This window comes from Cynocephalus volans, chromosome 11, assembly GCF_027409185.1.
Source record: "Cynocephalus volans isolate mCynVol1 chromosome 11, mCynVol1.pri, whole genome shotgun sequence".
Classification (NCBI taxonomy): domain Eukaryota; kingdom Metazoa; phylum Chordata; class Mammalia; order Dermoptera; family Cynocephalidae; genus Cynocephalus; species Cynocephalus volans.
Genome location: NC_084470.1, coordinates 125,338,414 through 125,362,314, shown reverse-complemented (window position 1 = coordinate 125,362,314; position 23,901 = coordinate 125,338,414). Strand labels below are relative to the sequence as shown.

Here is a 23,901-nt window from a genome sequence, read left to right as displayed (position 1 = left end):
TTAAGCCTAGTAGGTTTTGTGATCATTACAATATCACGATCTATTGTTGTACACAATAAGAATAAAACTAATAAGGAGGTTGCTATGAAGATCCCTAGATATAAAGAACAGAAAAATTTTCCTGAAATTTCTCTAAAGAAAATTTCATATAGCAAAACAAATTTGCTGTTGGCTTTTGTTATAAAACCAGAGGCTTGCTCTACAGGGGAAAAAAATGATCCTAAATTAAGTTTAGCCCCACTGAAGTACTTTCTTCCAACATAACTTATGAGACCAGTTTTTTCTGCTTCCAGTGGCTGCCCCCACCCAACAGAAATATGATTATTGTGCATCTCAACTACTTAGTGGCTTTTCTTGGCTCCAAATTTTATTTTTCTAACTGCTATAGTTACCTTTACCGCCGACTTGCTGACCCCCCTGAAAAAAAAGTTAAGGAGGGAGGAAAAAACACATACCCAAGGGGGAGGCATATCATTCTAGTGAGTATGATGAGCTTCCTTCAGGCAGCCCACTGCATCTCGGGCAAAAATTGAAATATGCAATAATGAGTATTTAGTTTATATCTCTAAGCTGCTTAAGGCAGATTCTGAATACTGAGCCATTATATAACAAAGAATACCTGTGAAGAAGTTGAGGTCCTTCCCAAAGGCCATTAAGTAAAGTCAGATATCTTTAGTGATTATCATAACTAATATTTATACAATTTTTAATAGTTAACATAAGATTTTCACATACATTGCTGTTGCATTAGATCTCTAAGTCAAAAAGTAAATCAAGTCTTCTCCAGAGTTACTTAGAAAAATGTAAACTATACCAGTGGGTTTAATTATTTTCCAATGAATTTTTTTCTTTAATTGATTATCCAAATACCAACTAATTCATAAAGAAGCAAAGATGACCATATGTATCTGAAGTTCTGTGAAAGCTTTCACAAAATTAAACACTCAAATTTATTTTTAAATATCTGCATTTATTTTATATTAGGCTTCCCTTCCCTGCCATTACCTTAATCAAGTGAATTTCTTTTTAAGTTAGAATACTTCGAGAAGAGTATAAAGAAAATTTGATCCTTTGAAAAGTATTTAAAAAGAAAACTTTATCGTGGTGATTTCTCTGTAAGTAGTAAGGGGAATAGAGATTAATTTTAAACATTTGTTTATGGTCCAGAATTCTTGAAATAATGTTAGAAACATGGTAAACATGTAATTTTGAAGTTTTATCTTTTATTCTAGCGGAACCCATGAAAGATATGCCTTCCATTCCTGTCTTGAATGCTGCCAAAAGAAATGTCTTGGATAGTTCATTTAGTTCTGACTTCACTTCAAGGTAGACTCTACAATCACTTCATTTCGCTATTGCTATTCTGTTTACTAATGAAATCAAATAATATTTTATTACATTAAATCAGGCTTTTTAAATTTTCAGTCGGATTTTGAACTAAGTTATAATTAGCTTAGCTTATTAAAGCCTATTTTAACTTAAATATAATTGAAATTTACACTAAAATGAATGTTTCATAAATAGGCTTTTATGAACCAAACAGAAAAATGGGAGGATATATTCTAAGGTCTGAATAACTGACCTAAAACTAAGCATTTGCTGCATAACTTGTTTATAATTGAGAATTTTCTAATAGGTAACTCTTGGGTCTTGGGGGGAAATTTTAAAATTCTACTCAACTTTTTCATTTTTTTATGATTTTTTTTTAATCTTTAAAGCAGTTTTGCTTACTGATTTGATTGTTATACCTATTGAGAGATCATAATAGTATATTTGTTGTAATATTAAATCTTTATCTAATGCTTTAGTTCTTAATATCAGAAACTGAATTGTAAACACAGTAAAAGTGTCCTACCATTTAATATCGAGATAATCCTGACTTCTGAGCCAAGTATGTGATAGGGATATTGGTTTGTTTAAAAATGTTTTTCAGCAGACCCTGTAAGAACCTTTTCATTTGTATTTATTAGAACCTAAAATTTATATTGACTTTAGACTCCCTAATATATCTGATTTTTTAAGTCTAAAATTGATGTATGTTGTGAGTTTTTTAGAAATTCAAGCAGATCAATTAAAAATACAATTAAGAAGAGTTCCAGTCAAGATGGCAGAATAGATGGTCCACAGTGTCACTCCTTCCCACAAGTCAACCAATTTACAACTATAAAAATGTAACATCAGGCAAGCTGGGGCTGCTGGAGCTCAGGGGAAGAGGAGGAGAGACCTACAGAGTTCGTGAAGGCGGGAGAAACTATGATGAGAGAAAGAAAAAACTGCTCAGAGTGTTTCAGGCCACGGCTGCTTTAAGCCTGGAGCTGCTGAGTGCATGGAGCAAGAGCAGGCAGAAGCTGCAGCTGTGCTCTTCAGATGGAGTTACTTGGAGGCTGAAGGGGAGAAGAGGGTCTTGGTGGCCCCACGACAGCAAGAACACTAATAGGGTTCCCATGGACCCACACAGGAGCGAGGAGCCAGAACAACTGAAAAAAGGGAGCCATTCAGAGGCCATTGAGTCAACACAAGGGACCGGCTCAGGGCCCGTCCCATGGGAAGTGTTTGGAGCACGGGCGGTGGGGGAGACAGGCCCACCAGAAGAACATTGGGACACCGCAAGGACAGCTGATCCACCCCCCAATCAGTGTAGGAACACTCAGAGGAGACTGGTCAGGAATGCAGAATTGCATGGGGTGCAGTTTGATGAAAAAACTCAGGCCCAGATCAAAGTTTCTACACAACCCAGATCCACCGAGTCTCTGGAGAGCCGCGAGTACCTATAAGGTCAACCATTAAACCCTGAGCTGCACAAAAACCTTCCCTAGGAAAACAGCAGCAAAGCTGCAATTTAGCTCAATCACACAGCTCAAGTACTGGTTCCCACAGGAAGTTCCCCCATTTTAGAAGTAAGCAAAGGACAAAAAATTAGTTCCAGCCCAGGTACACCACCAGTGCCTTGGGGCCTGCCTGGGAACTGGAGGCTTGGAGTCTGGGACCGGACCCCACTCCCACATCTGGGCACACTGCGCCAGCACCTCAGGGCCCACCTAGGGACCCTAAGCATGAAGAAGGGAACCGGACCCCCCTTCCACAACCAGGCATGTCACGCCAGCACCTTGGGGCCTGCTTGGTGACCCGAGTCATGGAGAAGGGGACCTGACCCCCCCCTCCCACAACCAGACACACCATGCCAATGCCTCGGGGCATGCCTTGGGGACCCGAAGTATGGAGAAGGGGACTGGGTCCTCCTCCCACAACCAGGCATACCAAGCCAGCACCTTGGGGCCTGCCCAGTGACCCAAGCTACGGAGCCAGGGAGTGGACTCCCCCACTCCCCACAACCAGGCAGACCACACCAGTGCCTCGAGGCCTGCCTGGGGACCCAAGGTATGGAGCCGGGGACCAGACACATCCCACAACCAGGCACACCGCCAGTGCCAAAGAGCATGCCAAAAACATCACCTCCATGTGGGTGGCCCACCATAGCCACCACAGTAACCATGGCTGCCGCAAAAGATGCCACAACCACCATGCAGATGGTCCGCCAGCCACTGGAGTGCATTCACACAAGGAGAGTCACCAGCAGAGAAAGAAAAGAAGAGGATGTCTCTCTCCACAAAGCCCATTTCAGAGTGACAGAAGAAGCATCTGCTCTATGATAATATTGGGCGACCCGTTCACACCTCTCAGCATTGGACAGATCATCTAGGCAACAAATCAACAGAGTAACCATTATTCTTTCAGAAGGAGAGAAGAAATCTAGCGTAATTGTGGGGGAGGGGAGAGGAAGAGGGGGAGGGGGAGAGATCGGACAAGGGGCCTAAAGAATAATTACAATTTGTACAATATATATGCTAGTAATATTGATTTAATCAACATATCTCGGGAGTTTCAAGATGGCGGCGGCTGCGGCGGCTGGCGCGGAGTAGCTGAGGTGTAAAAGGCGGCCACTGGGCCTCAGGCAGCCAGGAAACTTGTGGACCTTCCTCTCACCATCTCTTAAGGGAGGACTACAGCTGCTGGCCGGTCGTGGGGGCTCAACGCCACTTTGCCCCCGGCAGGAGAGGCTGCCTCATTTACAGGCAACAGCTTTGAAGTGTGGAGCAGGAAAAGAACTGATTCTTAGCTGCAAAAGCGAGTCTTGAAACAGGGAACACGGCGCCAGGGCTGCTGTGGATGCAGCCAGGATCCCGGAGGCTGGGGCCGCACTGAAGGCGGCCAGCTGCCCTATTCAGGATTCGAGGTTTCAGGCCGGCATTAAAGAAGACTCCTGGGAGCGCCCGAGCCGCGCCGCGACTGAACAGCCCGAGACGGCAGCGCCGAGAACACGGAAGGCGACAAACCAGAGACAGAGAGCGAACACCCGACCTGGCACAGCACTGTGAGTGATCCCTGGCACAGCTCTGTTCGGGGGGTGGATGCCCACGCGGCTCCCGCCTGCACCACCAGGCCACTCACCGCCGGTGCTGCCTCCATTTTCCCAGGTGCGGGCAGCTCCGCCCTGCTCGGCCATCACTGAGCCCATTTGCTTGGCCTGGCACGGGGCTTTCCGGAGCCTGTGGGCCGGCCTCCTCTCCCACTCCCTCCGCGGTTCTCTGGGCGGGGCTGGGGGCGTGGGGCGTCCGACCAGTGTTGGGAGGGCAAGGAAGTACGGGCGGGCCGACTGTCACTCCACCACACCCTGGACTCCGGCCCCGGTAAACTTCCTGTTACTGGGAGGCAGATACCATCTCTGCGACCACCAGTTTGGAAAAAAGCCTAACGAATTTCTGGTTGGGAATAGTGTGGTAGGAGAGTTCCCAGGTCCGCTTGAACCTGCCGGAGAGCAGGCTGCAGGCGGGCACTAGACTCGGTTTATACCGGGGGGATACAAAGGTGAACAAGACCCGAGAAAGATCTACACAGTGCTACAAAGGCACCCAGAGAGACCGGTCGTCTGTGCCTAGCAGAAACCTGGTAGACTTCCTGGGCGAGGTGGTGCTGAGCAGGGTCTTGAAGGCCCAGCTGATAGACGAGGGGTGCAGAAGACACACCCCAGCCCAGCACAGTGTGCACAGAGCGGGGAGACGTGCGGCCAGGGAGGCGGAGACTCGACAGAAACCACACACCCGGTGGGGTCACCACTGCACGATCTAACAGCCTGGGCCAGAGCACACGGAACGGGGAGAAGTCCTGTACAGGAAGTGAAAGCTCAACAGAGATCACACACCCTGTGGTACGTGATCCACCAGCCCAGCAGAGTCCAAGCTGACCAGAAAGGTGGATCCCCGGAGAAGCCCAAGACCCGAGGCAACCATACACACAAGACACTAGAGGCCAACTGAGCAGTCATGGCGGAAGCCATATGAAATTGGCAACCACAGCAACATCCTAGTTAGTCATTAGTCTCAAACCAGTGGACTATGAAACCCCCTGCCACAATGAATAAACACCAAAAAAAAGACACCAGAAATACAAAAAATCAAGAAAGTACACCACCAAAAGTTAATAAATCTCATACTCTAGATCCTATAGAACAAGAAGCCCTTGAAATAACTGACAAGGAATTTCGAGTGATAATTCTAAGGAAACTGAATGAGATACAAGAAAACTCAGCTAGACATCATGATGAAATGAGGAAAAGTATACAGGATCTGAAAGAGGAAATATACAAGGAAATCAATGCCCTGAAAAAAAATGTAGCAGAACTTGCTGAACTGAAGAAGTTATTCAGTGAAATAAAAAACACAACGGAGAGTTTAACCAGCAGGCTTGTTGAAGTTGAAGAGAGAACCTCTGAACTTGAAGATGGGCTGTTTGAAATAACACAAGCAGACAAAAAGAAAGAAAAAAGAATCAAGGACATGGAAGAAAATCTGAGAGAGATATCAGACAACCTCAAGCGCTCAAATATCTGAGTCATGGGTATTCCAGAAGGGGAGGAGAATGGAGATTCCATTGAAAACATATTCAACAAAATAGTGGCAGAAAACTTCCCAGGTATAGGAAAAATCACAGATCTTCAGATCCAGGAAGCTCAACGATCTCCAAACGTATTCAACCCAAAAAGGCCTTCTCCAAGACATGTCATAGTCAAACTGGCAAAACTCAGAGACAAAGAGAGAATCTTAAAAGCTGCAAGAGAGAAGCGTCAAATCACCTATAAGGGAGCCCCAATCAGGTTAACATCAGACTTTTCATCACAAACCCTAAAAGCTAGAAAGGAATGGGATGATATTTTCAAAATACTAAAAGACAAAGATTGCCAGCCAAGAATACTCTACCCTGCAAGGCTATCCTTCCGAAATGAGGGGCAAATAGTATATTTCTCAGACAAACAAAAACTGCGGGAGTTCACTACCACAAGACCACCCTTACAAGAAATCCTCAAGGGAGTACTGGGTTTGGTTCCTGAAAAATAACTACCACTGCCATAAAAACCTAAGAAAAATCTAAACCTGCTAGTACAATAAGAATGGCATTCATGAAGAGAAAACAAGCTAACAAAAACACTATCTACAACCTAAGGAACCAACAAACAAAGAAACCAAACAGTAAATCAGAAAGCAAGGAACAAAAGACACCTAAGACAACCAAACAACCAATAAAATGCTAGGAATAAATCAACACCTTTCAGTAACAACTCTTAATGTTAAAGGCTTAAATTCCCCAATTAAAAGACACAGACTGGCTGACTGGATCAAAAAGCAGGACCCAACTATATGCTGCCTACAAGAGACCCACCTCACCCATAAAGATTCACACAGACTAAGAGTGAAAGGATGGAAAAAGATTTACCATGCAAACAGAAAAGAAAAACGAGCTGGAGTAGCTATTCTTATATCTGACAAAATAGACTTTAAACTAAAAACCATAAAAAGAGACAATGAGGGACACTACTTAATGATAAAAGGACTGATCCATCAAGAAGACATAACAATCATAAATATGTACGCACCCAATGTTGGAGCAGCCAGATTTATAAAACAAACTCTATTAGACCTAAAGAAGGAAATAGACACTAATACCATAATAGCAGGGGACCTGAACACTCCACTGTCAATATTAGACAGATCATCTAGGCAAAGAATCCGTAGAGAAACACAAGATCTAAACAAGACTCTAGACCAATTGGAATTGGCAGATATCTACAGAACATTCCACCCAAGAACCTCAGAATATTCATTCTTCTCAGCAGCACATGGATCATTCTCCAGGATAGATCACATATTAGGTCACAAATCAAATCTCAATAAATTCAAAAAAATTGGAATTATCCCATGTATCTTCTCAGACTACAATGGATTAAAACTAGAAATTAATAACAAACAAAACTCTGGAAACTATACAAACACATGGAAATTAAACAGCATTCTACTTAATGACATATGGGTCCAAGAAGAAATCAAGCAGGAAATCAAAAAGTTTATTGAAACTAATGAAAACAATGATACATCATACCAAAACCTGTGGGATACTGCAAAAGCAGTATTGAGGGGAAAATTTATTGCATTAAATGCTCACCTCAGAAGAATGGAAAGATGGAAAGTGAACAACCTAACACTTCACCTTAAAGAACTAGAAAAACAAGAACAATCCAAACCTAAAGTTAGCAGACGGAAAGAAATCATTAAGATCAGAGCAGAACTGAATGAAATTGAAAACCAAAAAACAATTCAAAAGATCAACGAATCAAAAAGTTGGTTTTTTGAAAAGATAAATAAAATTGACAAACCATTAGCATGGCTAACAAAAAAAAGAAGAGAGAAGACTCAAATAACAAAAATTAGAAATGAAAAAGGCGATATTACAACTGATTCATCTGAAATACAAGGAATCATTCAAGACTACTATAAACAACTATACGCCAACAAATTTGAAAATCTGGAGGAAATGGATAAATTTCTGGACACACACAAGCTCCCAAAACTGAACCGTGAAGACGTAGAAAATTTGAACAGACCAATAACAATAAAGGAGATTGAAGCTGTTATCAGAAGGCTCCCAACAAAGAAAAGCCCAGGACCAGATGGATTCACAGCAGAATTTTACCAAACATTCAAAGAGGAATTGACACCGATTCTTTACAAACTATTCCAAAAGATTGAAACGGACGCAAATCTCCGAAACTCATTCTATGAAGCAAACATCATCCTGATACCAAAACCAGGTAAAGATATAACCAAAAACGAAAACTACAGGCCGATATCCTTGATGAATATAGATGCAAAAATCCTCACTAAAATACTAGCAAACAGAATACAGCAACACATACGAAAAATTATTCATCACGATCAAGTGGGAGTCATCCCAGGGATGCAAGGTTGGTTCAACATACGCAAATCAATAAATGTGATACACCATATTAATAAACTCAAACACAAGGACCATATGATCATCTCTATAGATGCTGAAAAAGCATTTGATAAAGTTCAGCACTCATTCATGACAAAGACCCTCTATAAGTTAGGTATAGAGGGAAAGTATCTCAACATAATTAAAGCCATATATGCCAAACCCACAGCCAATATCATCCTGAATGGGGAAAAGCTGAAAGCTTTTCCTTTAAGAACAGGAACTAGACAAGGATGCCCACTCTCACCACTCCTATTCAACATAGTGTTGGAAGTACTAGCCAGAGCAATCAGAGAAGAGAAGGAAATAAAGGGCATCCAGATTGGAAAAGATGAAGTCAAACTGTCCCTGTTTGCAGATGACATGATCCTATATATCGAACAGCCTAAAACCTCTACAAAAAAACTGTTGGAATTGATAAATGATTTCAGCACAGTAGCAGGATACAAAATCAACACACAAAAATCAGTAGCATTTCTTTTCTCCAATAATGAACATGCAGAAGGAGAAATCAAAAAAGCCTGCCCATTTACAATAGCCACCAAAAAAATAAAATACTTAGGAATTGAGTTAACCAAGGAGGTGAAAAATCTCTATAATGAGAACTACAAACCACTGCTGAGAGAAATTAGAGAGGATACAAGAAGATGGAAAGATATTCCATGCTCTTGGATTGGAAGAATCAACATAGTGAAAATTTCCATACTACCCAAAGTGATATACAAATTCAACGCAATCCCCATCAAAATTCCAAAGACATTTTTCTCAGAAATGGAAAAAACTATTCAGACATTTATATGGAACAATAAAAGACCACGAATAGCCAAAGCAATGCTCAGCAAAAAAAATAAAGCTGGAGGCATAACACTACCTGACTTTAAGCTATACTACAAAGCTATAATAACCAAAACAGTATGGTACTGGCATAAAAACAGACACACTGATCAATGGAATAGAATAGAGAATCCAGAAATCAACCCACACACTTACTGCCATCTGATCTTTGACAAAGGCACCAAGCCTATTCACTGGGGAAGGGACTGCCTCTTCAGCAAGTGGTGCTGGGACAACTGGATATCGATATGCAGGAGAATGAAACTAGATCCATACCTCTCACCGTATACTAAAATCAACTCAAAATGGATTAAGGATTTAAATATACACCCTGAGACAATAAAACTTCTTAAAGAAAACATAGGAGAAACACTTCAGGAAATAGGACTGGGCACAGACTTCATGAATACGACCCCAAAAGCACGGGCAGCCAAAGGAAAAATAAACAAATGGGATTATATCAAACTAAAAAGCTTCTGCACAGCAAAAGAAACAATTAAAAGAGTTAAAAGACAACCAACAGAGTGGGAGAAAATATTTGCAAAATATACATCTGACAAAGGATTAATATCCAGAATATATAAGGAACTCAAACAACTTTACAAGAAGAAAACAAGCAACCCAATTAAAAAATGGGCAAAAGAGCTAAGTAGGCATTTCTCTAAGGAAGATATACAAATGGCCAACAGACATATGAAAAAATGCTCAACATCACTCAGCATCCGGGAAATGCAAATCAAAACCACATTGAGATACCATCTAACCCCAGTTAGGATGGCTAAAATCCAAAAGACTATGAACGATAAATGCTGGCGAGGCTGCGGAGAAAAAGGAACTCTCATACATTGTTGGTGGGACTGCAAAATGGTGCAGCCTCTATGGAAAATGGTATGGAGGTTCCTTAAACAATTGCAAATAGATCTACCATACGACCCAGCCATCCCACTGTTGGGAATATACCCAGAGGAATGGAAATCATCAAGTCGAAGGTATACCTGTTCCCCAATGTTCATCGCAGCACTCTTTACAATAGCCAAGAGTTGGAACCAGCCCAAATGCCCATCATCAGATGAGTGGATACGGAAAATGTGGTACATCTACACAATGGAATACTATTCAGCTATAAAAACGAATGAAATACTGCCATTTGCAACAACATGGATGGACCTTGAGAGAATTATATTAAGTGAAACAAGTCAGGCACAGAAAGAGAAATACCACATGTTCTCACTTATTGGTGGGAGCTAAAAATTAATATATAAATTCACACACACACACACACACACACAAACGGGGGGGGGGAGAAGATATAACAACCACAATTATTTGAAGTTGATACGACATCAAACAGAAAGGACATTGTTGGGGGGGAGGGGGGAGGGAGAAGGGAGGGAGGTTTTGGTGATGGGGAGCAATAATCAGCTACAATGTATATCGACAAAATAAAATTAAAAAAATAAAAATAAAAATAAAAATATAAAAATATAAAAAAAATTTTAAAAATTTTAAATCAAAAATAATAATAATAATAATAATCAACATATCTCAATGTTGAACCCCCAAAATATGTATAGTCAATTTTGATTCAGTAAAAAAAAAAAAAAAAAGAAGAATCATGAAAAAAATACATTTAAAAAATTATGAATAAGCACTATTCACAATAGCCAAGAGCTGGAACCAGCCCAAATGTCCATCATCAGATGAGTGGATACGGAAAATGTGGTACATCTACACAATGGAATACTACTCTGCTATAAAAACGAATGAAATACTGCCATACACAGCAACATGGATGGACCTAGAGAGAATTATATTAAGTGAAATAAGTCAGGCACAGAAAGAGAAATACCACATGTTCTCACTTATTTGTGGGAGCTAAAAATAAATACACAAACAAACGGTGGGGTGGATGGGAAAGAAGACACAACAATCACAGTTCCTTGAACTTAAGACAGGCAAACAGATATGTTGATGGATGGGAGCGGGGAGGGAGGATTTGGTAAAGGGACATGAAAATCAACTACAGTGTATATTGATAAAATAAAATAAAATAAAAAAATATGAATAAATTTTTGGCTTAACATAAAAATATGAACTTCTACTGATGCTGTCACCCACTCCTCACATTCAAGAAGTTTCTCTCTCAGGTGCATGCTAATGAATGTGGAACCCAAGCCTTGACAGAACCCTTACAATACTCTTATTTCCTTGGCAGGGCTTCTTACCTTTGTGAACTTTCTGATATCTATAAGCATTTCTTAAAAATTAAGAAAGCATTTCTTTCCCTTACTCTCATTTACTACTATGAATTTTCTTACTACTTCCATTAAGTTTTCTATTCCATAACTATCCCTGAGATTTACCACAAAGAGGTTAAGTTAAAATGTTGCTGATCTAGGAGCTTCTGTGTGTTTTTTCCCATGTGAAACTTTTCTCTGCGTATTACTTCCTCAGTGCTTTCCTGGGATGGTTACATAGTAACATTTCCTTCCTTGACATTCAGAAAACACTTGGTGTTTATTCTAGGTCATCACTCTTGCACTGTTAAATCTTTAAATTCCACTTAAACGGTGGAAAGTGAAACTTTTCACTTGAAGAGTAGATTATTGTATGATTATTATTGCTAGGAATCTGAATGGACAATCTTCCACATTTCTGACTGGAAAATGTTTTAATTTAGGTCACCTGGAAGACTCATCTCTTTTCTGTCTCTTGGACATCTGAGTGGCCACTGTATCTTATTCTTCCTAGCAGAAATCCTTTTGATAACCCAGATAAATGTCTGACTTCTTTTTCCTTGAAGAGTTATTGTGTAGCTGTCATTCTAGGCTCCTGTTCATCCTGTCATTCTTTAAGTCTCCATATTGGTCCATTGTAGTTCCTCCAAATTGCAGAACCTTTGAGGAAAGATTCAAGAACTTCTACTCTTCTTAGGAATAATATAGTCACATCTACAAATGTTATTGTACCTAAATAATGATCTCATGAGAAAGAAAGAAAGAAAAAAAAGACAGGCCAAAAAAAAAGACATTTCCAGCAGCTACTCCACACACATGGCTACCAGCTTTTTTACAAGTTACATCAGATCAAAATCATCTGTGCAAATGTGAAAGTAAGACAAGTAACAGGAATTTGCAACACTTTAGCCATTATTTGGAGTACAAAAAGAGTGAACATATTTTAATAACTGACTTTCTTGTATTCAGGATTACCCTTTTGTCATAGATCTAAAGGACAGTAGAAACTGTGGAAGTGATTTTAGAGGGGGGATAATAGAAATAAACATGCCAGAGGAGCAGTGTGAGTATTCTGATAGTCCTAACAAATGATTACAAGTGAAACTGAAAGAAAGTGTGATGTGCAATTTAGGGGGGAAAGTTCCAAGCAGATAAGCATTTGCCTTGGACAGAGCAAGTTTTTCAGGTTTTGGTGCTTTTGGAAAAGCTCAGTACTTAAGCTTTCGTTGACTAGTAAGGATACAGCATTGATATTTACATTTGAATTCTTTGATAGACTCATTCATCTTCTCAGTTTACATTAGCTGAAAAATAATGTGATTTGAGAGAGCTACAGAAGTCACTACATCTTGTTCCTCAATTTTTTCTCAACTGATTGTGGGTGGGGATGCTTAACTTCTTCACCTGACTGCAGGGAGGGACACGGCAGATTTAAAACTTATAAAGTGAAAAATTAAGAGAGGATAGCTTGGTTGGTTCTGGCCAAATGTCATCATAATTTGACAAGTAGACTAATTTCTTGCATTAATTGCAGTAGAATGGAATTAAATAAGGATAACCAGAAAGCTTCATATCTGTATAGGCATTAAGGTCTTCAATGTGAAGCTTACTATATTAATCTTAATGTGACTGTTAGAGACACACAGCCATAGGTCTGTGAGCACGGCGGCTGTCAGGGTCTTTTACAAGGGTTTATTATACCTAGTTTTTAGAGAGTTAGATTTGGCCAAAATACTTCAAATTGATGAGTTTCATTTAACTTTTTATTTTTCAGATTTTCTGTTTGTAAAATAAAAATAATATGCCATATCTTTTCTCACAAGGACATTGAGCTGTACATGAAAGTACTTCAAGTCATTTGGCTAAAAGACAAAATATTTATAGATATATATTATCACATTCTTTGGTTTAAAACAGTGTATGTTTCCTTATTTTTTTAATTAGGATATAGAATCAGAGGTGATAATATTGTTTCTCACTTCAGCCATTTTTATAAAATTTATATTAAAGGACTGAAATATATAACATTTTAAATTTAATTTTACATTGCAGTGAGGAAGGAGCTACATTTACAGAGTCTCTTCATCATTTGCCTTCTAGATATTCACGTCCCCAAGCTTATTCTTCAGCCTCAGGTAATATATTTGAAAAAGCCAAGGAAAAATGCTATTTTAAGTAGGTTACCTGGGAAATGATTGAAAATAAATATGAATAAATATCCAGTCTTTTTTCTGAAAAGTGGCTGTTATATATACACTGAAAGGTTGGTCTGTTTCTCTATGGTTGCTTTTCTTAATAAAATGATCTCTAATTCTCCATAGATAGCTACTTACCTTTTAGTGCTATTAATGAATCCTCAGATATGTAAAATCTGTTAAATTGCTGTAAGTTAAGAATTTTTACGTGATTTCAATGGCTTTTCCTTTTTTGTGTTTGAAGGAGGAATTAGAAGGTCTTCATCTATGTCTTATGTTGATGGCTTCATAGGGACATGGCCCAAAGAGAAAAGGTAAACAAAATTATTTTTAGTATAGTCACATTATCAAGAAATGCTAATTTTATCTCTCTGTCTCTGTCTCTCTGTCTCTGTCTCTGTCTCTCTCTCTCTCTCTCTCTCTCGTTCAAATTACTAAAACTAGACTTTTAATTAGCATGTAAATTTGAAAAGGGCAACGTAGGCAGGTGATAGAGAAGTCAAAGGGGATACATTTAAAAGTTAGCTAGATAGCCCTAAACTTACCTTGAAGACAGTATGACTATGAGAAATGAGGAAGGAAAAGAGATATTATTTCAAATAATTGTTGCTCAATGATATAAGAAAATTATTTCTTTTCTCAGATTATTTGAGGTTTTCTCTTTAAATTTTTTTTAGATCATCAGTGCATGGCGTTTCATTTGATATTTCTTTTGATAAAGAAGATAGTGCACAGAGATCCACTCCAAATCGAGGAATCACTCGTTCTATTAGTAATGAAGGACTTACTCTGAATAACAATCGTGTATCTAAACACATTAGGAAAAATTTGTCCTTCAAGCCAGTAAATGGAGAAGAGGAAGCAGAAAGCATTGAAGAAGAACTTAATATTGACTCTCACAGTGACCTCAAATCATATTTGCCCCTTAATACAAATGAACTAAATTCTAATGTGAATATTCATTACAAGCTTCCAAATGGAGCTTTACAGAACAGAGTACTTCTAGATGAGTTTGGCAATCAAATTGAGACACCAAGCATTGAAGAAGCATTACAAATAATTCATGATACTGAAAAATCTCCACGTACACCTCAGCCAGATCAAATTGCTAATGGCTTCTTTCTTCATAGCCAGGAAATGAGTATCCTAAATTCAAATATCAAGCTGAATCGATGTAGTCCTGATAACATAACTGATACAAAAGGTGCCTTGAGTCCCATAACTGACAATACTGAAGTAGACACTGGAATTCATGTTCCTTCAGAAGATATTCCTGAAACTATGGATGAAGATTCTTCTTTGAGAGATTATACTGTAAGCTTAGACTCTGACATGGATGATGCATCTAAATTTCTTCAGGAATATGATATACGAACCAGCAATCCCAGAGAAGCTTTGAGTCCTTGTCCGAGTACTGTAAGTACCAAGTCTCAACCAGGTAGCAGTGCTTCTTCTAGTTCTGGAGTTAAAATGACCAGCTTTGCTGAACAGAAATTCAGGAAACTGAATCATACTGATGGAAAAAGTAGTGGAAGCAGTTCTCAAAAAACTACACCAGAGGGCTCTGAACTTAATATTCCTCATGTGGTTGCTTGGGCACACATTCCAGAAGAAACAGGCCTTCCCCAGGGACGGGATACTACCCAGCTATTGGCTTCTGAAATGGTGCATCTTAGGATGAAACTAGAAGAAAAGAGGCGTGCTATAGAAGCCCAGAAAAAGAAAATGGAAGCTGCTTTTACTAAACAGAGGCAGAAAATGGGAAGGACAGCATTCCTTACTGTAGTCAAAAAGAAAGGAGAAGGGATTTCCCCTCTTCGAGAGGAAGCAGCTGGTGCAGAAGATGAGAAAGTATATACTGATAGAGCAAAAGAAAAGGAATCACAAAAAACTGATGGACAAAGGAGTAAGTCTCTGGCAGATATAAAAGAAAGCATGGAGAATCCTCAAGCCAAATGGCTAAAGTCTCCAACTACGCCTGTTGATCCTGAGAAGCAGTGGAACCTTGCAAGCCCCTCAGAAGAGACTTTAAATGAAGGAGAGATTTTAGAATATACAAAATCTATTGAAAAGTTAAATTCATCCCTGCATTTCCTACAACAAGAAATGCAACGCTTGTCACTTCAACAGGAGATGTTAATGCAGATGAGAGAGCAACAGTCTTGGGTGATTTCACCTCCACAGCCTTCTCCACAGAAGCAGATGAGAGATCTTAAACCTGCTAGGCAGGCAGGCCTGTCATCAGCCATTGCACCGTTCTCACCAGACTCCCCTCGTCCTACTCATCCATCTCCACAGTCTTCTAACAGGAAGAGCACATCTTTTTCTGTTAAAAATCAAAGGACTCCTAGGCCAAATGAGTTAAAAATAACGCCTTTGAATCGAACCTTGACACCCCCTCGGTCTGTGGATAGTCTTCCGCGGTTAAGGAGGTTTTCACCAAGTCAAGTTCCTATTCAGACGAGGTCATTTGTATGTTTTGGGGATGATGGAGAACCACAGCTAAAGGAATCCAAACCTAAAGAGGAAGTTAAAAAGGAGGAATTGGAATCCAAAGGGACTTTGGAACAGCATGGACATAATCCAGAAGAAAAGGAGATCAAACCTTTTCAGTCAACAGTTTCTGAAGTCCTGTCACAGCCTGTCACAGAGACTGTACGTCTGACACCAAATGAGGACCAGTTGAATCAACCCACAGAACCACCTCCTAAACCCATGTTTCCACCTACCACGCCTAAAAATGTTAATCTCATTGAAGTTTCCCTTTCAGACTTGAAACCCCCTGAAAAGGCCGATGTATCTGTTGAAAAATATGATGGAGAAAGTGATAAAGAACAATTTGATGAGGACCAGAAAGTATGCTGTGGATTCTTTTTTAAGGTAATATTAACCTGCATAGTTTGGAGCATCTTCGTTAGATGGGTGTGTTCTTTGGTGTTTTTTGTTTTAATTTTTAGTTGACACGCTTACTTCTTTTAGTAGCAGTCCCTTTTGTTACAAATGTGTTATTAATCCTAAAAATATTTGGCACCCACCTTGGTGAACTATAGTAACATTCAAGCACTGCGATTTCTAGAACAGTCTTCAAATGTGGATTCAAAGCTATAATAAGTCCTTTTATCACAGTCATGGTACATGTTTAGATACGCTCCCTGTTTTTCTTCCTCTACCTCTCTTTATCACTTTCACAAAAGCCCTTTAAAAATTAAGCTATTTAAATCTTTTCAAAGAGTGATTTCATTGCCAATGTGTAAAAAGCTCATAACTTGGCATTTGTATGTAAATATACATTAGGTTTTTAAAAATCTTTTTATTATAATTATTAATAATTCTTTATTTAAATATCCCAAACTCCATCTAAAAATTAAAATTGCAAAGCACTCCATTTAATAAAGCACATAAGACCTCCTCATAATTAGTATCACAATTCACAACATAGCTCTTCCTCTGAGAAACAGCTTTGTTTATCCTTTCTTATAAAAGGCACAGAAGTCATCATTCTTCCTTAGGTGGTTTTTTGTTTTTTTTAAAGAAATCTTTAAAAAACTGACCAGATGGGATCTTGCAAGGTGACACATTTTAAAAAGCATATAGTTTGAACACTTTTTATTGAAATAGCTCCTTTGAAAGCACTGGATAAAGGTCTAACACATGACCCTTAATCTTAGTATCGGTATTAGACACAACATATTTAAACAGTAATGTAAGCAACTAACACAAATATTGAATGAATACTATCACCTTTTGATGGTGAAGATCTTGGAATTTATCATAGATATTAGAAAAACTGGAAAAGCCTAATAATATTCTAAAAAATTTTTACTAGATTTTTTTTTTTAATGTTTTCCACGTTACCATAAGAGAGAATATATTTTTTATAACTGGAAACGTCATGTTATTCATATTTCTTTTTTTTAATTAAGGGACTAAAGTAGATAATCTCTAATTCTGTATAACTCTACAATTTGCAATATAGATAGAAAAGACAACACCCAACAGCAACAATTTATAATTTAAGATTTTAAATTTAAGCAGCAGGAATGGAATAAGAACACAAGCATATTGAAGTGATAATTGCGAATTTAACTCTTTATCATTTAATGTTGGAAATTTGTAACTTATTTTAAAGTTGGTCTCAAGGTGATTGCCCTTTACGCCTTTTTCAGTGTTTAGAAATGTGGATGTGAGTAATGTTTTGTCACTTAATCATGTAAAGCTACCATTTTTTAATAGAATGCTACTGTAAACACTAATAATATTAAAGTTTGCTGTCTAATTTTGGACAGCTTTGTTACTTCTGTTTCTTGCAAAGGAAGGAAAACAGAGGGGAAGAAAACCTTTAGTGTAAAACAGGAAGTACATCTCTACCTTAATTTCCATTCCATACCTTCCATTCCATTCATTTCCATTTCTCCACCACCCCAGTACTCATCCCTTGAGCTCTGGTCGTGGCTTCTTAACTGGGCTCCCTGCCTCTAATCATGCCATTTCATTCTTTATACTGCCACTAGAGGTAGCAGTTGTTCCAAGAGCATAGCTCCAATTGAGTCTCTTTCTAGTCAAAAGTCTTAGAGTCACCTTTTGAATAAGTTCAAAACCCTTGGAGTAACATTTAGGAACTTTGATAGACTAACCTAAGCCTGTTTGTCCAGCTCCTTCCCTATAACTTGTATTTTGAATTGTCTTTAAGACTAACTTCAAGCTTCATCTAAAACTTCCCATAATTCCTTAAGTAGAGGTTAAAATACTTCCTCCTTTGTGTCTCTGTTATACCCTAAACATGCCTGTGACCCAGAGTTTTCAACTCTTTCGTTATGATTTTGTCTCTTATACCATGAACTCCTAAAGGTACTGCGTCTGTTTATCCTTAAAGCGTAGTAGAGCACCTGGGAAATTGCAGAGTGTATGTAGTTTGTTAGACAGAAGCATATGAACGTTTAAACTGATTGTATGAATGTTATCTTCTGACTTTCTCCATTCACAGTTAAATCTCTCTGGGTTCCTGCACAAAGCACCTTGTTTGCACCTCTTCCCCTTAAGCTTCTTGGCCTAAGGTGCCATATCTTTTTCATATTTTAATATCTGTAATGTGTGACACTATGTTGTGAATATAGTGTCCACAGAATATAGACACCACAGAAATGTTTTTTGAATTAAGCATTGACAAGGACAGTTGACAAGGAATCATTAAGACAATGAACCACATCTGCAGCTTGTTACTTTCCTGAATTCTGAAGTGTTTTAGAAGCCCTCTGAGAACTGGCGCTGTCCCTAACAATTCAGGTAGAAGTTGAGGCAGGCCCAAGAGGCGTACAGATCATGAACTGGCTCTCAGAGTGAAAGGATTTTAGGAGAAATTATGCCCATTCTTCTCTTCAAAGGAAAAACCTTCAATATGGTTGAAAACCCATCAAGAAAACTGTCAGTACCTCAGCTAGAAAAAAAAATCATGCAGCAGTACTTTTTACTTGAGTTTTCTTTATTGAGCATATATTTTAAGTACAATTTACATGGAATTTTAAAAATGAGTGGAAACTCCCAACTTTAAGTCATTTAATAGAGTCAAAAAAATCTTTGTGTGTTTCTTTTTATTTTTATGGTTGTTCTCTGCAAATTTCTTAGGTTTTGAAAGAGTGTAATTAAGTAAGTTTAAATGTTCTTTGTTATTACCACTTAAATTCAGTTCTTCCTTCATAATTTCTGGAACATGTACACATTTGGTAGGGTTGTAATAGTTCAGATTTCCTGTTACAAGAGTAACCAAAAAGTGTGACTACAACAATTGAAAATGAAAACATCAGTACCTAAAATGTTTCATTTTTTCCAATGAAATTTATCCTTAGGATGATCAAAAAGCAGAAAATGATATGGCAATGAAACGAGCAGCGTTGTTGGAGAAACGATTAAGAAGAGAGAAAGAAACTCAGCTTCGGAAACAGCAGCTGGAAGCAGAAATGGAGCACAAGAAAGAAGAAACAAGGTAAAGGAAATTGCTGTACCAGTTCTATATCTGAGCATTAATGATGCACGGGCATATTTACAAAAATTCGGTAAGTATATACTCAAGGAAGACGTTTTTAGTTATTTTTTTATTAACAGATTTTTTTCAGAAATGTTTTCAGTACATATAGAAACTGGATCAATGCTGATTTGGGGTGCTTTTTTAGAAGTTAATTTATTTTCCCAAAGTATTGCCTGATTTTATATTTTTATCCTAAGTTTGAGGCATGTCAAAGTAAAGTTCTCCAGAAACAGTAATTTAAATAGTTGAAAAAACATTAGAATAACTTCATTGGGAGATATATATATATATGTATACACACACACACACACACACACACACACAAACATAACATACATACATATATTTGAGTATATATGACCTAAATTATCTCAAGTACATTTTAAATGAACCATTTTTTTCTCCAAGGTGCTGAAATATAATTCTCCCTTCTCATATCAAATATGTAACTCTCTCCAGTGTCGGTTGTCTTTGGTATGCAGAATAAGAAATCTAACCATTTGATTTCTTAGGCGTAAAACAGAGGAAGAACGTCAGAAGAAAGAAGATGAGAGAGCACGCAGAGAATTTATTAGGCAAGAATATATGAGGCGAAAACAACTAAAACTAATGGAAGATATGGATATAGTAATTAAACCCCGTCCTCAAGTATCAAAACAAAAAAAACAGCGGCCAAAATCTATTCACAGAGATCATATTGAATCCCCCAAAACACCAATAAAAGGTCCTCCAGGTAACACACCTTATTATGAGGAGTCTGTTCATAAAAAACACCAGCTTGGTTTGTCATACTAACTTGATTATGCTTTGATATGCTAAATTGGATACACAGTTTGAGATTATGCATGCTCCTTATTTGGAAAACCAGAATGAGCAAGTGAAGTTTTTAATGAATTAAGTGTATTATGTGTGCATGCATATATTCAGTAGAACAAATGTGAAAGGTAAAAATCCATTTAACTAACCTATTAGGGAACCCTGCCCTCAGCTATAATCTCCCTGAATTATTAACTACCCTTGACATACTTTTAAATTTAAGGATAAATGTTACGTGCATGAAACGTACAAGGTACATGTCAGTATAATAAGGAATATAAGATCAAGCGTTCACAATTCCTTCCTTTAAGATAGAAAGGGTCAAAAATTCAAATTTATGATTTCTGGAGCTGACAGAATATATCTTTTTAAAAATTCAACGTGCATACTCATTTTTTAAGAATCTTTATTTTATTAAAACTCAAGTCATGGAAAATTTTAGAGAACTCCCATAGTTATTCTAAACGTGAAGAAAAGTAATGTAATATTAACTGTTTAAAGAGAATTCTGTCTTTTATAGTCAGTGAAACTTTTTGATACACAATAGTTGCTGAAATTAGTAAATTAATTTTCCACTTAGGAATTAAATACTCCTAAATATATTTTAATCTTTTTGTTAATTTTTTTTTTTTTAGGATCAAAATATCATTTCTCTCATTAGCACTTTCATTTTAAACAGCAAATTAGTTTTATCATTCTGTCCTAAGAGTAGGTTCCTTGCTAATTTTAAATTAACTGTGTATATATGCATGCAAGCATATTATGTGCTTAGATTAAAGAAAAAAGGAAAAGAAACTACAGAAGCTCAATTTTCATATGCTGGTGTTATCTAATGAACAGACTCTTTGCTAGTCACTCCTTTTAAATTTCCAATTTTGTTTTTTATTCAGGATCACGAATTTATCGTGTTTTTTCAGTCTCTAGCCTTTCTTTGGCATCATTGAACACAGGCGATAACGAGAGTGTGCATTCAGGCAAGAGGACACCAAGGTAAATTTGCAACATATGAATATTTTTCATAGAAAAAAATATGGTACCTGCAGTTATACAAAATTCTAAGTAAAAATTCTGTAGTGTTTTGTTTTTTTTTTTCTATTTTGTAATGACTCAATCATAATCACAAATTTTTATAAGTTTTGCTGACTTAGGACTGTTTGGGTTTCTGTTAAAAGAAATTATGTAAAGAGGTCTATTCATCTTTCAGCTTTTTTTGTATTTTAGAATTTTGAATTATTGACATTGATAAGATACTTTTTATAAGCTAAGAAACATTAACAGTAATTGTTCATTAGTAATTGCTAATATGATTATGATTAAATCCTGGTCTGTAGAAACAAAGTACAGAGTGTGTATAGTACCAGCCTCTCTATCTTATTTCTCACTGAATATGAAGAGTTTTTCTTTATTAGAATAATTCCAAAGTAGGTTGCCTATGACTTAGAAAAGATCTCTTTTGTGCTCTCTTTCTCTAGGATGTAGATTAGAAGCTAAAAGTCAGTATTTCATTACCTTATACTATAATACCCATATCAGAAAAGAATGTTTCTAGTAACAGTATCTTTGAGTTCTGATCTTTATATTACCGTCTTATTGTGTTAATTGCCAATTTTCATATGGAAAACATTCATTCTTTCAATAAATGTTTATAAAGGGCCTACTATGTTCTAGAAACTTGGATATATGGCTGTAAATAAGACAGACAACATTATCACCACCTTACTATTTTTAAACCTGTAGGCTGATTTTGCTTGGTACTCTCACATACACCTTTTGGCCTCCGTTCTTTCTCTGAGACATAAAAATTATTTTATTTACTATTTAGATCAGAGTCTGTAGAAGGCTTCTTATCACCAAGTCGTTGTGGCAGTCGAAATGGAGAAAAAGACTGGGAAAACGCATCAACAACTTCTTCAGTGGCTTCTGGAACAGAATACACAGGTTAGTGTCTGTGTGTTTTCAGAGAAACATTTGAATTTAACACACTAATGAGAATAGATGTAGGCTGTACTAAAGTTTTATTGGCTCACCACACACACACACAGTAAACGCAGGTGGTCACTTTTAGGTAGTTCAGTTTCAGTGATACAGCTCCACTTAGGGAGGTGGTGACTGCTCCCAGATGAATTGAAATAGGTTTCTGAACAAAGTTAGCGATACCACTTACATTTCATCCCTCTACTTCTATCTTTAAAATGTTATCTATTTCTGTGTGGTAGTTTGGGTCTGAAGAAGTTTTTAAGAAGTCCTCAGTACTGAGTAGAGTCTAGAATCCACAAGTCTTCTCCCTAACATTGGGATTTCAGGTACCTAGAATTGTGCACCTTTGATAAGTATTAAGAGGCTCCAGAAGATAAGAAAAGTGCATTGGTTCTAGGAGGGTATCCAGCCTCACGTGTCCCCACCAGGTCCTCTTTTAGCCTCTGTTTGGGTAGGCATGACTGAAATAAAAGCAGATTGAAGAGCAGAATGTTGGTAAGGACACTTCAAAAGAAATGAAGCAGGAAAGAAATGTGACCAGCACATTGAGAGGTAAAATGGAAAGACACAGGAGAACACATATGGGGAAGAGAAAAGGGAGAAAAGAGATTACCTCCGTCCACTTGTGATCCCTGTGGAACTGGAAGCCTTATAAAAGCCTAAAGAGGTTAGAACTTGCTAGAGACTTGCCATGTGTACTGCACTCTGTGGCTTTTTTTTTTTTCTCCCTACTCTTTGGCATTTAATACAGCTTCCTACAGCCAGCCTGACAGCCTTTAAGGCCTAGGATTGGACGCTACTTCCATGTTACTCCCTTTGCTTCTCTGTGTTAGTTCAGTTGAACCAGCTGAACAGTATGAAAAAGATGAAGCTTTTTCTTGTTTTTTTAAAAGCTTAAATTACTAATGGACCTATTCTACTTTAAGCTCACCAATAACCTTACCAGACTTAAGAAAGAATGTTAAACAGACAGTGTGACAATTACAGCAGTATTTTATTTCTGGTACTGCTGTCACAGGGCAGCATCCAAAGGCCATAGGAACATGCTCCAGATGTATCCCTGTGTGGATAAAAATGTTTTGATTGGGGTGCCACCAGTAAGAAGGCTTCAAGCACAGAATTTGGCTTTCTATTACAATGTTTCATCAGTGTAGGAACAATTACATCATTTAGAAACAGTATTTCTGACTTGGGAATATTATTTTTATTATTGTCTTTAAATCCTAACCATAGGACCAAAGCTCTACAAAGAACCCAGTGCAAAATCCAATAAGCACATAATACAAAATGCTTTAGCTCATTGCTGTTTGGCTGGAAAAGTAAATGAAGGTCAGAAGAAAAAAATACTGGAGGTAAGTATATTTGCATGAAAATGAAAGTTAGCAGCATTCTAAAACTATAAGAGTCTTCTCTATCAACTCAAGAGAAAATGCTCTTATAGGCCTCCTAGGATTTCAACGGTGTATTAAAGATCTGTAACTAGATGTTTTAATTA

At 37.8% G+C, this 23,901-nt stretch overlaps 1 protein-coding gene across 5 annotated transcripts in view; it reads left to right on the top strand.

The window, feature by feature from the left end:
* Positions 1–23,901, top strand: part of CAMSAP2 (calmodulin regulated spectrin associated protein family member 2) — a 132,477-nt gene that overhangs the window by 105,415 nt on the left and 3,161 nt on the right. For 3 of the 5 annotated variants that reach the window (XM_063113591.1, XM_063113589.1, XM_063113587.1), the window contains 9 exons: positions 1,233–1,326; positions 13,449–13,531; positions 13,836–13,905; positions 14,269–16,471; positions 19,435–19,571; positions 20,126–20,346; positions 21,320–21,419; positions 22,252–22,367; positions 23,640–23,758. In XM_063113591.1, the coding sequence (XP_062969661.1) occupies positions 1,233–1,326; positions 13,449–13,531; positions 13,836–13,905; positions 14,269–16,471; positions 19,435–19,571; positions 20,126–20,346; positions 21,320–21,419; positions 22,252–22,367; positions 23,640–23,758 (3,143 nt within the window). The remainder of the gene's footprint in view (positions 1–1,232; positions 1,327–13,448; positions 13,532–13,835; positions 13,906–14,268; positions 16,472–19,434; positions 19,572–20,125; positions 20,347–21,319; positions 21,420–22,251; positions 22,368–23,639; positions 23,759–23,901) is intronic. The other 2 variants (XM_063113590.1, XM_063113588.1) reach the window with 1 other exon arrangement.